At 46.8% G+C, this 15,702-nt stretch overlaps 1 protein-coding gene across 3 annotated transcripts in view; it reads left to right on the top strand.

Moving 5' to 3' along the window:
* The window catches only part of SRGAP1 (SLIT-ROBO Rho GTPase activating protein 1), a 229,566-nt gene that overhangs the window by 128,449 nt on the left and 85,415 nt on the right, over positions 1–15,702 (top strand). For all 3 annotated transcript variants that reach the window (XM_090042433.1, XM_090042431.1, XM_090042432.1), the window contains one exon: positions 10,743–10,805. In XM_090042433.1, the coding sequence (XP_089898559.1) occupies positions 10,743–10,805 (63 nt within the window). The remainder of the gene's footprint in view (positions 1–10,742; positions 10,806–15,702) is intronic.

The raw sequence follows: 15,702 nt of genomic DNA on the forward strand, positions 1-15,702 counted from the left end.
AACATGCACAGAAGTGCTTGAAGAATCAGGACTCCAATTTGTACATTTTCTGGATCCTCCCACATATAATTATTACCATGACAAGTAACAATAGAAGCACTAGGAACAATAGAGATGTAATTGTTAGCATTCATCGGGACATTATCTTCAAACGATCTATGAAAACACTTTGGGCCAGATCCCAGGTGCCTTCATTTAGGCATCAAAATGCCTAAAATTTACGTACCTTGTCCTGTGAGGGAGGTTCAGATCAAAAGGGGTAGGGCCCTAGGCTTCCTATATGGTAAATAGTATCTGCCCAGGTGCCTCTTGAAGTCATTCCAGACCACCTCAGGCTTACCTTTCTCCCAGCAGCAAGAACAGCACCTCTGCTGGGGGATCAGAGCACTCTCTTTACAGGTAGGGAGGGGGAGGGAGGGACCTCGCAGTGGGGGGAGATGGGGTAGCGCTCCAGTTGGCTGGAGCACTCTCTGATGCTCCAGGCTCCAGAGCGCTGTCAGGGAGAGCAGGGCTAGGGGGAGAAGTGGAGCGTGGTCCCTGGCCATACAGTCAGGTCGGCAGGGATCCACTCCGCGCCTGGCCCCGTCCTGAGTAGGGGTGCATCAATGGGCCCCTAAGCATTTTCAGGGGCCAATCTCAGAGGGTGGCACGTGCCCCCAGTGCCCCTCTACCAGTTGCCAGTGCTCAGCAGTCCCTGGGGTAGCTGGAGGTAGGTTGTTCTTCAACAAAAAGGGATAGAAGGTGCCTCCTCCAGCCTGGTGGTCAGGGCATTCTCCTGGGGAGCTGAAGATGTAGATTTGAAGTGAGGAGAGCCCAAAATCCTAGTCTCTTATTTATTGGGTTAAGGGTTTCTCCCATGACACTGTTGGGCAAAAGGTATATGCAACTGCCCTGGCTGTGTTTTTTGTTGGGCTGTAAGTTGTGCTGTCACCAGCAGATAGTTCTGCGATGTGATCTGTCCCCACCTAAGAAATTGGGACTTAGATGGATTTTAGATGTCTTCCACACCAATTTGGGAGAGTAGGCACTAGGCAGCTGTCCTGGCATGCAGAGTAGCCCAAGTCTAGGTGCGCAGGGATCTTTTCAGGCGCAAATGAAAGCACCTAATGAATCTCTGAACCTGAGTGGCTTTGCTGCAACTAAGAAAGGTTTCTTTGGATTATTACTTGTAATTTAGGCACTTACATTCCATCCAAGATAGAGTTACCATATTTCCAGGTCCAAAAAAGAGGACATCTGTCATGTTGGGGGGGGGGGCAGTGACATGCCGGTACCCTGCCCCTGTCTATTTTGTTGCCCCTCACTGCCAAGCCACAGTGGGTTCATGTCTCAACCAACATGGGTTCATGCCAGGCTGATCCTGCCTGACTAACCTGGTCTCTTTCTATGACCAGGTAATAAAAACCTTAAATGTGAAGGAGGAAGGTGATGTCATCTTCTTGGGCTTCCAGAAGCCCACTCAATTCTGGTGGGCAAGCTAAGGGGCTGCGGCATTGACAAATACACAGTCACATGGGTGGTAAACTGGCTCCAGGGGTGCACCCAGAGGGTGGTGGTAGACAGGTCGATGTCGACCTGGGAGGGTGTAAGCTGAGGAGTCCCCCAGGGCTTGGTCCTTGGGCTGGTGCTGTTCAACATCTTCACTAGTGACCTGGACAAGGGTGTAGAGAGCACCCTGTTCAAGTTCGCTGATGACACCAAGCTGTGGGGCAAAGTGAATGCACCAGCAGGCAGGGACCACATTCAGGCAGACCTGGATAGGTTAGAGAAGTGGGCAGATCTGAACAGGATGCAGTTCAACAAGGACGAGTGCAGAGTGCTGCACCTGAGGAGAGGGAACCAGCATTATGGTTATAGGTTAGGGGCTGACCCTCTCGGCAGCACAGAGGCAGAGAGAGATATCAGAGTCATGATTGACTCCAGGATGAATATGAGTCGCCAATGCGATGAAGCAATAGGCAGAGCCAACCTCACCCTGTCATGCATCAACAGGGGCAACACTAACAGGTCCAGAGAGGTCTTGTTCCCCCTCTATGCAGCGCTGGTCAGGCCACAGCTGGAGTACTGTGTCCAGTTCTGGGTGCCGCACTTCAAGAGGGATGTGGAGAACCTGGAGAGGGTCCAGAGGAGGGTCACTCGTATGGTTGGGGGCCTCCATGGCCAGCACTATGAGAAGAGGCTGAGGGACCTGAATCTCTTCAGTCTCCGCAAGGGGGAGATCTTGAGGGGGGATCTTGTGGCTGCCTACAACCTTATCAGGGGCCAGCAGCAGGGACTCAGGGAAAGTCTGTTCACCAGGGCCCCCCTTGGAGTCACCAGGACCAATGGCCACAAGCTGAGGGAGGATAGGTTTAGGTTAGATATTGGGAAGAACTGCATCACTGTAAGGGTGGCCAGAGCCTGGAATAGGCTTCCCAGAGAGGTGGTGCTCTCACCTTCCCTGGAAATCTTCAAAAGGGGACTGGACAGGCACCTGGCTGGGGTCTTATGACCCCACCCACCCCCAGTGCTCGTTCTTGCCCATGGCAGGGGGTCGGACTCAATGATCTGTCTACGTCCCTTCCGACTCATTGATTCTATGATTCTATGCTGTAATTTGGCTTTACTGGGGATAAAATCCCAGAAGAAGGCAACCTTGAAGAACTCTGTAAGAGTGAAGAATAAGTAACAGGGCCGAGGAGTAGACAGAAGCTGTTGATAATTGAAAATAAGTCCACTCCATGTCTGAGGGGTGTTGGTTGTAGCTGTATTCATCTAAGGACATGGGCAGACAAGGTTCTTTGGGCAAATGTAATGTCTTTTATTAGACCAACTAAATAGTTGGAAAAATTGTTCTTTGCAAATTTTCAGGCACAAACACCCTTCTTCAGGCATAGGGAAAGTCTGTTGGTATTTTTGTGCTTTCCTGGGTAAAATAGAAGCCAAAATGCAAAATGCAGGTCTGTGAAATGCAAATGCATCGCAGTAAGGTTCAAAGGAAATGGGAGACAATAGGTATGAAAAGGTACTTGGGGAGGAAGGGGAAGAAGATGATAAAATGGATGCTTATCTTGCTGGGATCCTATGGCCGCAGCTGACTTCCTGCCCTTTGGGCAGGGGGCTGGACTCAATGATCTCCCAAGGTCCCTTCCAGCCCTAATGTCTATGAAATCTATGAAAATGTAGCTGGTGAAATGCAGACAGGTTACCTGGGGTGATCAGATGGCAGGCAGCTTATAATGTGCCATAAACCTGATGTCTGTATTTAGTCCATTATTTTTTGTATCCAGTAGATTTATGGTGAAGTGAAGTTCATAGTCTCATCTATGAAAAGTATTTTGTAAATTCCCTTTGAGTATTAGAAATGAGATTGGAGAGAGAGAGTGGTTGTCTTGTGAAAAAAGTGCACCCACAAGTAATGGGTATTTTTGTCCTTGAATGCACATAAACAATATATCATTCTGGTATCCATGTCTGAGCTTCACACACAATACATATAACACACTAAAAGCATTTTTAGTGAATTTATGAGTCAGTATTTCCTGATGTTAAATGCTAATGCAAGACATATTCATTCTTAAGAATGAATCTATTGGATTGCCTATGTCTGGGGTTAACCAAGTCTCTTAATCTGGCACAAAACAAAAAATCTGATTCCATTTATTTCCATTCATTTGTTAGCCCTGTTGTGTAGCCCTTCCCAGTCTGTTTTTCTCTCTTATAATCTTGCATTTTGACTTCGTATTTAGTTTCTGTTTTAGAATCCATTTTTTAAGCTCCTTCTATCTCCCTTCTCCAGAAGGCCATTTACTGCTTGGAAAAGGAAAGGAAGAGAGGGGTTGCACAGTGTGTTCATTGGAAGTTCTGACAGTGAGATGCATGTGCCCTTGTAGCTGGGTTTAGTACTACAGCGACAGATCAAAACAAGACAAGTGTGAGCCTAGGGAGCTGCTAGCAAGCCAGTGGTCCTCTGGGGCTAGGGACAGACATTCAAAAAGCCTAAGCCTGAATTGATTCAATCTTTGCAGATTAGTCTAACCTACCTAGGCTGAATCAGTTTGTACTTGTACAGACATCCCCTCTGGACTGAAAAAATTCAGGCACATGCCTGCAGTGGCTCAGGCTAGAAGCCAAGGGGCACTAGAACAGCCCTCCCTTCCCTTCTACAGTGCTGAGCTGAGAACTGGGGGGGCACGGTCAGGCCCCGGCAGGATGCTCTGGTTAGGGAGAGGTTCCCCCCTTCTCTGGTCAGCAAGGAGCCAGCCAGGATTTATGTAGCCTTTAGTTACACAGCAGGGAACATTTATCACCCCAACAGCAAAACAAAAGGATCTCTCCATTAGTTCAAGCTGTTAAACAACTAGTACCAAAGAAGGAATGGAGGAATATTACCAGCTTAACTATTGATTAGCTCCAAAGAGCCATAAGCAACACAGTCCTGTCTGACTTTGTCCTGTCTGCCACATCACAGACTGTAGCCAGAATGTGGTATGCTAGCTAATGCTGAGAGGTGTCTGTGTATGGCAGAGGGGAGAGGGGAATCCCTGCTTAGGAGGGAATGATGAGAGGGGGGTGGTGGGGGAGTATGGGAAGGCCAGGCAAATGCCTGCAGTCTCTGCCAGAGCTTTAACCAGGAAGCAGAGGGGAGGGGCCACCTCTATGGTGCAGCAGAGAGCCCAGCCTAAAGAGAATGCCAGGAAGCTGGGGAAGTCTGGTTTAACTTAAACCAGGAAGGGGTCTGGGACAGGCATTGCATAAGCTGATTTGACCCAAATCAATTAATTCTGATACTATATTCAACCGGGTTTATCTCATAGTTTCATAGTTTCTAGGGTTGGAAGGGACCTGAACAGATCATCTAGTCCGACCCCTGCCATGGCAGGAAAGAGTACTGGGTCAAACGACCCCAGCAAGATGTTCATCTAACCTCCTCTTAAAAACCCCCAAGGTAGGAGCCTGTACCACATGCCTTGGAAGTTGGTTCCAGGCCCTAGCCGACCTGACTGTGAAATAGCGCCTCCTGATATCTAACATAAACCTACCCTCTGCCAACTTGTGACCATTATTCCTGGTCACTCCTGGCGGTGCTCGGGGGAACAGTGACTCCCCCAATGCCTGCTGATCCCCCCTGACTAGCTTATAACAGGCCACAAGATCCCCCCTCAGCCTTCTCTTTTGGAGGCTGAACAGGTTCAGGTCCCATAGCCTCTCCTCATAGGGCCTGCCCTGCTGTCCCCTGATCATGGGAGTGGCCCTCCTCTGGACCCTCTCCATGCTGTCCACACCCCTCTTGAAGTGCAGCGCCCAGACCTGGACACAGTACTCCAACTGCGGCCTGACCAGTGCCGCATAGAGGGGGAGGATCACCTCCTTGGAGCTGCTTGAGATGCATGACAAGGTGCGGTTGGCCTTCCTAACTGCCTCCCCACACTGCCGGCCCATGTTCATCTTGGAGTCAATGATGACCCCAAGATCCTTTTCCGCTTCCGTGCTGACAAGAGGGGAGTTCCCTAACCTGTAGGTATGGTGCTGGTTGTTCGTCCCTAGGTGCATCACCTTGCACTTGTCTGTGTTGAAACCCATGCTATTCTCATCCGCCCACCCTTGTAACCTGTCTAGGTCTGATTGTATCCTGTTGCTTCCTTCTAGTGTGCCCACGTCCCCCCACATCTTAGTGTCATCAGCAAATTTGAACAGGGTGCTTTTTACCCCCTCATCCAAATCACTGATGAAGATGTTGAACAGTGCAGGCCCGAGGACCGAGCCCTGCTGAACCCCACTGCCCACGTCCTTCCAGGTTGAGAAGGACCCATCCACTACCACCCTCTGGGTGCGGCCCTCCAGCCAGTTGGCGACCCATTTGACTGTGTGGGTGTCTACGCCACAGCCCTCCAGTTTCTTAATGAGAGCAGGGTGAGAGACAGTGTCAAAAGCCTTCCGGAAGTCCAGGAAGACTATGTCCACTGCTACCCCTGCATCTAATGATCTGGTGATCTGATCGTAAAAGGCCACCAGGTTGGTCTGACAGGACCTGCCACTGATGAACCCATGCTGGTTGCCCCTAAGCATGCAGTCCCCTGCTGGCCCCTCCTGGATGTGTGCCAGAATAATTTTCTCGAACAGCTTGCCTAGGATCGAGGTAAGACTAACTGGCCTATAGTTTCTCGGGTCATCCCTCCTCTCTTTTTTGAAGATGGGAACCACGTTGGCCCTCTTCCAGTCCTCCGGTACCTCTCCAGAGCACCAAGAGAGCTCATAAAGCCGTGCCAGGGGACTTGCAATGACCTGGGACAGTTCCTTTAGAACTCTAGGGTGGAGATCATCTGGACCGGCTGACCTGAAAACGTCCAACCCCTCCAGAAGCTCCCTAACTAAATCCTCGCTAACCCTTGGCCTAGGTGTGCCTCCCCTGGGGCCCGAGGGGGGCCCAACAGGGAGGTGGCTGTCCTGGTCCCTACTTAAGAAGACAGAGGCTCAAACTGGTTTCAGCCTTTTTAAAACCAATTTATGTGCACTGAACATCTGGGCTAGGGACATTCATTCAAAAAGCCTGAACTGATTCAATCTTTACAGGTTTTCATAGATTTCATAGACATTTGGGCTGGAAGGGACCCTGGAGGATCATTGAGTCCAGCCTCCTGCCCCAGGGGCAGGAAGTCAGCAGGTATCATAGGATCCCAGCAACATAAGCATCCAAATGTGTCTTGAAGGAGTTCAAAGTGGGTGCTTGAACCGCCTCCGGCAGCAGTCTATTCCAAATCTTGGGGGCTTGGATAGTGAAGAAGTTATTTCTTATGTCCAGCCCGAACCAGTCACAGTGAAGTTTGTGACTGTTCAATCTTTTTATCCTTTGGGGAGCTCTGGTGAACAGACGTTCCTCCAGATCCTGATGAGCACCCCGATAAACTTATAGGTGGCCACCAGATCACCCCTGAGCCTGCACTTGTCCAGGCTAAAATGCCCCATTGCTTTCAGCCTCTCATCATAAGGTCTGTTTTCCTGACCTCTGATCATGCACGTGGCTCTCCTCTGCACCCTCTCAAGCTTCTCCACATCCTTTTTGAATTGTGGAGCCCAAAACTGGACACAGTACTCCAGCTGCGGCCTCAAGCGGAAGAATGACGTCCCAGGATCTGCTTGAGAAGCATCTATGGATGCAAGCCAGCATTTCGCTCGCTTTACTAGCTGCAGCATCACACTGAAGGCTCATGTTCATCTTGTGGTTAATCATGACCTTAAGTCCCTTTCATCTGTAGTGTTAACCAGTGTAGCACTACCGAGCCTATAAGCATGGTGCAGGTTTTTCCTCCCAAAGTGGAGAACCATGCATTTTTTGGTGTTGAACAACATCAGGTTCTCGTCCACCCATTTCATGAGTCTGTCCAGATCTGCCTGGATCACCCTCCTATCCTCAGGTGTGGATGCTTTACCCCAGAGTTTGGTGTCATCGGTGAACTTGGCCAGTCTGCTTCTGACACCAATGTCCACATCATTGAAGAAGATGTTAAACAGCATAGGCCCTAGGACAGAGCCTTGTGGGACCCCACTGGTCACAGCGCACCAAGACAGTTGGCTCCCATCGACCACCACCCTCTGGGTCCTACTGCGGAGCCAGTTCCCCAGTCAGTAGATCGTGGTGACATCAAGGCCGCAGTTAGCCAGTTTAGCCAAGAGGTGATCGTGGGATACCAGATTGAAGGCTTTTTTAAAGTCGAGGTATACAACATCGATCTGTTCCCCCTTATCCAGGTGATATGTCACCTTGTCATAAAAGGAAATGAGGTTGGTCAGAGAAGACCTACCCGCAACAAACCTATGCTGGGTATCCCTCAGGATATTGCCTTCAGCTAGTCTGTTAAGGATGGCCTCCTCGATGATCTTTTCCAAGACCTTCCCCAGGATAGAGGTCAGGCTGATGGGCCTGTAGTTTGCCGAATCTACTTTCCTCCCTTTCTTAAAGATAGGCACGACATTGGCCCTCTTCCAATCATCAGGCACTTTACCAGAGCACCAAGAGCTCTTAAAGATCCGTGCCAGGGGCTGAGCTATGATGCTCGCCAGCTCCTTGAGTACCCTTAGGTGTAACCCATCAGGGCTGGCTGACTTGAAGGTATCCAGGCTGTCAAGGTGTTCCTTCACAAGGTCAGCTTGGATGGAGGGCAAGGACTGTCCCTCACACGGGCCTCCCTGACCCATAGTGGGCAGGGGCGTCCCATGGAACTGATGGAAAAACTGAAACAAAGTACCCATTTAGCAAGTTAGCTTTTTCCTGGGCATCAGTTGTCAGTTGCCCCATCTCTTTCCTCTTTCCCTTCCGACTTACGAGCTGGAGGCAACTCTCCACGCTGCCAGCTCTGCTCCATGATGTACTGCAGTTGTGCGCAGCACAGGCATTTATAGGCCAAATTATGGGCCTCATCAGGCCAGTATCCGATATAGGCAATTTTCTTTTTATCGGTACCAATCCAATATTGGACGGACGTATTGGTGCACCTCTAGTTTAATACAATTTCTGATCATTTAAACCGGTTAATGTGTAATGTCTGTCCCTAGCCCAACTGTTCCCATGGCTGCATTAAGTCCAACAAACAAGCAGAAAGGAAAGGTATGACTTACAAAGAACTTCCAGGTGCTTTATTTGCCACAGCATTTGCAGGGGGCAGGTCAGACTGGGATGCTTTTTATTTCTTCTCCACCTGAAAAAGTCTGTTCACTCCCCTTCCCTTATTCCCTGTTTAGAGAACTCTGCTCTAGAATCAAAATTGCTACATTTGGGTTTTCATTTGTCATTTTCACTATTCATGCAGCAGAGGAGGCTGATAAACATGGATGCGTGCACTGGGGACAGATTTCATTTCCCAATTTTTTCAGGGATTTCTTTCCAACCTCTGTCCCTGATTTATAGTATGGCTTCTGCTATATTATGCAAATATTGTGTCCCTTTTCCTGCAAAAGTATTTTTAAAATAGACTCTTCATATTTAGTTCTGCAAAAAGGTTTCCCATGGGAAAACAGATGACGTTCACTTCTCAGTTTTATGATATGTACAGAATATATCCCGTTATCATGAGCCACTGCAGAGCAAGGCTATGAACTGTTAGGAGAGCATACCAAGTAAAGCAATGAAAAGTAGGTTAGAATTTAAAAAAAAAAAAAAAAAAAAGGATTTACTTCATTTCAGGGTAGTGGTTCACAATTTATTACAGTATATCAAGTTCCTTTACTTGGACTGTAAATTACCCAGCTTGTAATACAAACCCTTTATTTATCATAAGATAGATGCTATCAATTTGGCTTTTGCAAAAATAATGAAGTAGTAAGTGCTGTTTGCTATGCAATAAAGAGGCAGAAACTAGGGATAAAAACATGCCAAACTTTAAAAAGCATAAAGAATGGTGCTGGTTTGTACCACCAATACTAATGCCTGGGAAACACTCATATGCAAGATGGATCTCACTGTGCCTTTTATATTCTTCAACCTTCTAGACATTCATCTTTATATTCAAGTTATCTAGTAAAAATTTGAAAATTATCATCTAGGTGTAGATGTAACTTTAAACTATCAAAGGTCAAAGATGCATGAAAGAAGCTGTTCCATACATTTCTTATTTCATTTTCTTTGAAAGTAAACATGATGGCATGTATCCTATTTTTCTTCATGGAACTTGGGTGTAGAAAATGTGGTCAGACTCAGTTATTCCTGCAGGTGTTCCACTGGTAGCTAAGTATATGGTAGTGGCTCTGGACATGACTTGTGTCCAGTGGTTTTTCTTTTGTCTCATATACAAGCAGTTCAGGATGTTATCCGCTATAATACTGTTTTTTTAAGAGCGGGCGGTGAATATCAGTTTACTCACAAAAAGTAAAAAGTCTCAAGTTACCACATTGTAGCTTGATTGGATGCTATGATGATTAATACTACAGGAAAAATATAGATCAGCAGTTTGCCAGAGCCTGTGGATCTTTTATGTACTTGCTTTCCAAAACCTATTTTACAAATTCCTGCAACACTTGCACAGTTGCCACTGTTTTCATCTGACTGCACTGTTATATGGAGAAATAACAGAGGAATATATTTGAATGAAACTCTAAATTCTCCTATTTTGAAACAATTGCTTCCTTTGGCTACCACTGCCAAGTATTTCTTTCTGGGACAGAAACAAAGTAAAGACAAAGTCCAGAGAATCTAAACAAAGCTGTTTTAGCTACACTTTCTATGAAATATTATGCAACTGGCTATCCGTTTCAAAGAGGATCCATGATTATGTCTTAAATAAATAATTAGATAAAGAAATAGTTGTATGTACTGAGAAACAAAAGCTACACTGGTGATAAATATGGATAGGATATCCTTCTAGAATGTCATGGTCCAAGTGGTTTATTGTATCTATGCATCATAATAGCTGTAAAGAGGAGTGTATGTTTTTTCCATTTTGAAAAACCTTATAACATTAATCTTAAATGTAAGCTTTTTGTTGGCACTTAATGTCCTGATGGGACATGGGAATCGCACTCTTAAATTACTTCTGTGTCTCCCATCAGAACTTCCTTGTTCAGCTATGGCCTGTTTGCATCACTGAATCTTTTATTTTATTTTTTTATTTTTATTTTTTTTAGTGTTCTGGGCTGCTATCAAAATGCCATCTTTGCAATCTCCATTGTGTTGGTTTTCAAATATCAATGAATGCTGAATAGAAATATACAGGAGCAAATTTCTGTTGAGATTTAAGTGACACTTTCTAATAATTTCTTTTTAATTACAGAGCAAAGAGATTGCATTCCAGCTTCATGAGGATTTAATGAAAGTTCTTAATGAGCTTTACACGGTAAGCACATTTATTTAGCTTCTGTTGCAAGACTTTCTGTGTTATGTACTTTATAACATAACAATTCACCACACAAAAATAACACAACGTTTTTGTGAACACAAAGTTAAATCATTCTTTTTTCCACATAATATGCTTACCTGAGCTGTATGCATGTCATGAGTTGCAGTCAGATAAGGTTAGTGCAGTGAACACCTTAATTATGGGTTGAAATTTTCTGCTTTATCCTCAGTACATTTTCAAATCATTCATCAGTTTTGTAGGCATTTACCTTTCAAAGTTTCAGACCTTTTACACACTCATAGTTTCATAGTTGGTAGGGTCAGAAGGGACCTAATGAGATCATCAAGTTCAACCCCCTGCCATGGGGACAGGAAAGAATGCTGGGTTCAAATGACCCCAGCTAGGTGATTATCCAGCCTCCTTTTGAAGACCCCCAGGGTAGGAGCCAGCACCACTTCCCTTGGAAGTTGGTTCCAGATCCTAGCCGCCATGACTGTGAAGTAGTGCCTCCTAATATCTAGCCTGAATCTACTCTCCATCAACTTATGGCCGTTATTCCTTGTTACTCCTGGTAGGGCTCAGGGGAACAGGGACTCCCATAGCCTGCTGGTCCCCCTTGGCCAGTTCCTAGGGCCACTAGATCCCCCCTCAGTCTTCTCTTGTGAACAGGTTCAGGTCCCGTAGCCTATGCTCATAGGGCCTGCCCTGCTGCCCCCTGATCATGCGAGTGGCCCTCCTCTGGACCCTCTCGATTCTGTCCACATCCCTCTTGAAGTGCGGCGCCCAGAACTGGACGCAGTACTCCAGCTGTGGCCTGACCAGTGTTGCATAGAGGGGGAGGATCACCTCCTTGAACCTGCTCGTGATGCATCAGTGGATGCATGACAAGGTGCGGTTAGTCTTGCTGACCACATCCCCACATTGGCGGCCCATGTTCATCTTGGAATCAATAGTGCCTCCAAGATCCTTTTCTGCCTCTGTGCTGATAAGAAGGGAGTTCCCCAGCCTGTAGGTATGGTGCTGTTTCTTCCTACCCAAGTGCAACACCTTGTACTTGTCCATATTGAAACTCATCCTGTTCTCATCTGCCCGCCCCTGTAACCTCTCCAGATCTAGTTGTAGCCTGTCTCTCTCCTCTAGCATGCCCACTAGTCCCCACGTCTTAGTGTCATCTGCAAATTTGAACAAGGTGCTTTTCACCCCCTCATCCAAGTCACTGATGAAGATGTTGAACAGTGCAGGCCCAAGAACCGAGCCCTGGGGGACCCCACTACCCACATCCCTCTAGGTCAAAAATGACCCATCCACCTCCACTCTCTGGGTGCGGCCCCCAGCCAATTTGCAACCCATCTGACTGTGTAAGCATTGACGCCACAGTCGCCTAATTTCTTAATGAGAATGGGGTGAGAGACAGTGTTGAAGGCCTTCCTAAAATCCAGAAAGACTGTGTTCACTGTGACATCTGCATCCAAGGATTTCGTAACCTGGTCGTAGAAGGCCACCAGGTTGGTCTGACAGGACCTGCCTCTAATGAACCCGTGTTGGTTGCCTCTAAGCATAATCTCCCCTGCTGGCTTCTCAAAAAGCTTACCCAGGATTGAGGTAAGACTAACTGGCCTATAGTTTCCTGGGTCCTCCTTCCTCCCTTTTTTGAAAATGGGGACCACACTGGCCCTTTTTCAGTCCTCTGGCACTTCGCCAGAGCACCATGAGTGCTCGTAAAGCCATGCCAGGGGTCCCGTGCCAGGGGTCCCGCAATGACCTCTGCTAATTCCCTCAGCACTCTGGGGTGGAGATCATCAGGCCCTGCAGATTTGAACATGTCTAGTCCCACCAAAAGTTCCCTGACTAGGTCCTCACTGACCCTGGGCCTGGCAGCACCTCTCCTGAGCTCGTTGGGGATCCCAGTGGGGAGGATGCCCCAGTCCCTGCTCAAAAAAATGGAGGCAAAGAAATTGTTAAAGAGTTTAGCTCTGTGGTGTGGTGTAACCACCAGATTTCCTAGTGTGTCCTGCAGAGGCTGTACGTTACCCGGTACCTTCTTTTTAATACTCTACAAACTTAGCTAAGCATTTTTTTTCAACTGGATATCCTAAACTTGACTCCCATGGCTGTATAGAGCCACATGAGTCTCAGGCTGGGAAGGACCAAACTACACAACTGGGCCTTCAGTGCCTACTGCCATGAATTGGCTTATTGCTACTTAGGGTAAGAGCAGACTCCAGACTGGTGTCATAAGCATCTAAATAGTGTCAAGATGGAATTTCAGTACCTGAGTTTTAAACGGTGCCAGATTAGCCAAGTTTCATCAGCCCAAAAACTCAGTAGATGCTTAAATTCTTTTGAGTCCTATATTTTGAACTCCAGAAATCCAGATAGATAGATAGATAGATGTCAGCTTCTAAACACATCCAGACTTAGATTCTTAGCACCTACCTAGGGCTTGTGGCAAGCCAGAACGTGTCTTAAATCCCTAGAATGCCCTGATCCAATAGGCATTCTCAGAGTACGCCTAACTCACACTGACAGCAGTACAGAGTGCAGCTGGCATGGTCATTTTTATTCCAAAATGTAGGAGATGAGGGAAGATGAGATGGTGTCCACCTTTTGCATAATTTCTTAGTGTTAGAGCACTTGCCTATGAAGTAGGAAACACTGATGAGGGCATTCTGCTGGGAAGAGTGAGCCCTGGGTCCTGGTCCCTTCTTCCAGGTTTATTTCTGCTTTTTAATCAACAACCATCTAATGTCAAATTCAGGAACATTCCAGGAAGCAGGAACCAGAAACCTCTCCCAGCTGAGAAACCTCATTGTTGCGCTACAAAGTCAGGCTTCCTGGTGCTTGTTCTCCTTCTCTGTCCACGACTCCTGTGCGCTTGGTTGCATACTGATCCGTCTTCAGTAAGATGAATGGTAGACACCCTCTGCTCTAGCACTGTGGTTAGGACACTTTCTTAACAACAGGGAGATGTGGGTTTAAGTCCCCTCAAGATTCAACCACTAGACTTTTGAACAAAATACCACTGCTGCTGTCACCCACACCCACTGGTCCCACTGGAGGCATTTGATGAGTCAGGTGTCTATGCTCTGGAGAAGTGTAACAGTTCAGATACATCCCTGTGCTTAACATTTCCTACTGGCTAGCTTTAGATACTTCTGCATGGTACCCTTCAGAGGATGCTTCATTTTCTGTGTACCTCAGATGCCTATTTCTGAATCATCCTTTGGAGGCTCCGTTGATCATATAGGCTCCATTAGGTTCACCTAACACTATCTAATGGAATTCATAGAATCATAAAAAATTAGGGTTGGAAGGAACCTCAGGAGGTCATCTAGTCCACCCCCCTGCTCAAAGCAGGACTGTCCCCAAGTAGATCATCCTACCCGAGGCTTTGTCTAGCCAGCTCTTAAAAACATCCAGGGATAAATATACTCTGGGTAACCTATTCCAGTGCTTTACAATGCTCTTAGTGAGAAAGTTCTTCCTAATATCTAACCTACACTTTCCTTCCTGTAACTTGTTCCCATTGTTCCTTATTCTATTGGCTGCCACCACTAAGAGCAATTGAGCTCCATTCTCTTTGGAATCCCCTTCAGGTAGTTGAAGGTTGCTATTAAAACCCCCCTCGATCTTCTCTTCTGCAGACTACATAAGCCCAGTTTCATCAGCCTCTCCTCATAAGTCATGTTCCCCAGCCACCTAACCATTTTCATTGTCCTCTATGACTCTCTCCAATTTGTCCACAATCTTTCTGTAGTGGGAGGCCCAGAACTGGACACACTACTCCAGATGTTGCCTCCTAAGTGCCAAATAGAGGGGAAGAACCGCTTCCCTTGATCTGCTGGTATTGCTACTACTAGTGCAGCCCAGTATGGCATTAGACTTCTTAGCAAAAAGCACACACTGTTGTCTCATACTCAGCTTATTGTCCACTGTAACCTCCAGGTCCTTTTCTCAGAGTTGCTGCTTAGCCAGTTGGTCCCCACCTGTACCAGTGCATGGGATTGTTCTGTCCTAAGTGCAGGACTTTATACTTCTCCTTATTCAAACTCAAGAGATTTCTTTTCGCCCAGTCCTCCAATTTGTCAAGGTCTCTCTGAATCCTAGTCCTACTCCCCCTGGTTGGTGTCATTCACGAATTTGTTGAGGGTGCTCTGTCCGAGTCACTGATAAAGATACTGAACAAAGCCAGTCCTGGGCATTCCACTTGACACTGCCTTCCAATTAAACATCAAGGCATCGACTGCTACCCTCCAAGCCCGATGATGCAGCCACTTTTCTATCCACCTTACAGTTCATTCATCCAACCTGTACTTCCTTAGCTTGTTTGTGAGAATATTGTGGGAGACCGTATCAAAAGCCTTGCTTAATTCAAGTTATATCATAACCACTGCTCTTTCCGCATCCACAGAGCCAGTCATCTCATCATAGAAGGCAATCAGGTTGCTCAGGCATGACTTGCCCTTAGTTAATCCATGCTGATCACCTTCTCTTCCAAGTGCTTTGAAATGGATTCCTCGAGGACGTACTCCATGATTTTTCCAGGGACTGGGAAGAGGCTGACCAGTCCATAGTTCCTTGGATCATTCTTTTTCACCTTCTTAAAGATGGTCATTATATTTTCCCTTTTCCAGTCATCCAGGACTTCTCCCAATCACCAGAATTTTTCAAAGAAGATGGCCAGTGGCTCTGCAATCACATCGATCAACTCCCTCAGCACCTTTGAGTGCATCTCATCCAGTCCCATGGAATTAGTCATTTGAGGCCAAGCATTTCATTTTTAGGTACTGTAGTTCCTAAGTGCAAGTGCTAAATTGGCCAGTCTGGGAGTGGCTCTGAAGACATAATCTTGCACATGTTGAAGTTGATAGCAAAACTCACATTGACTTGAGCG

Source organism: Crocodylus siamensis, chromosome 4 (assembly GCF_052110815.1).
Source record: "Crocodylus siamensis isolate JL-2025a chromosome 4, ASM5211081v1, whole genome shotgun sequence".
NCBI lineage: Eukaryota > Metazoa > Chordata > Crocodylia > Crocodylidae > Crocodylus > Crocodylus siamensis.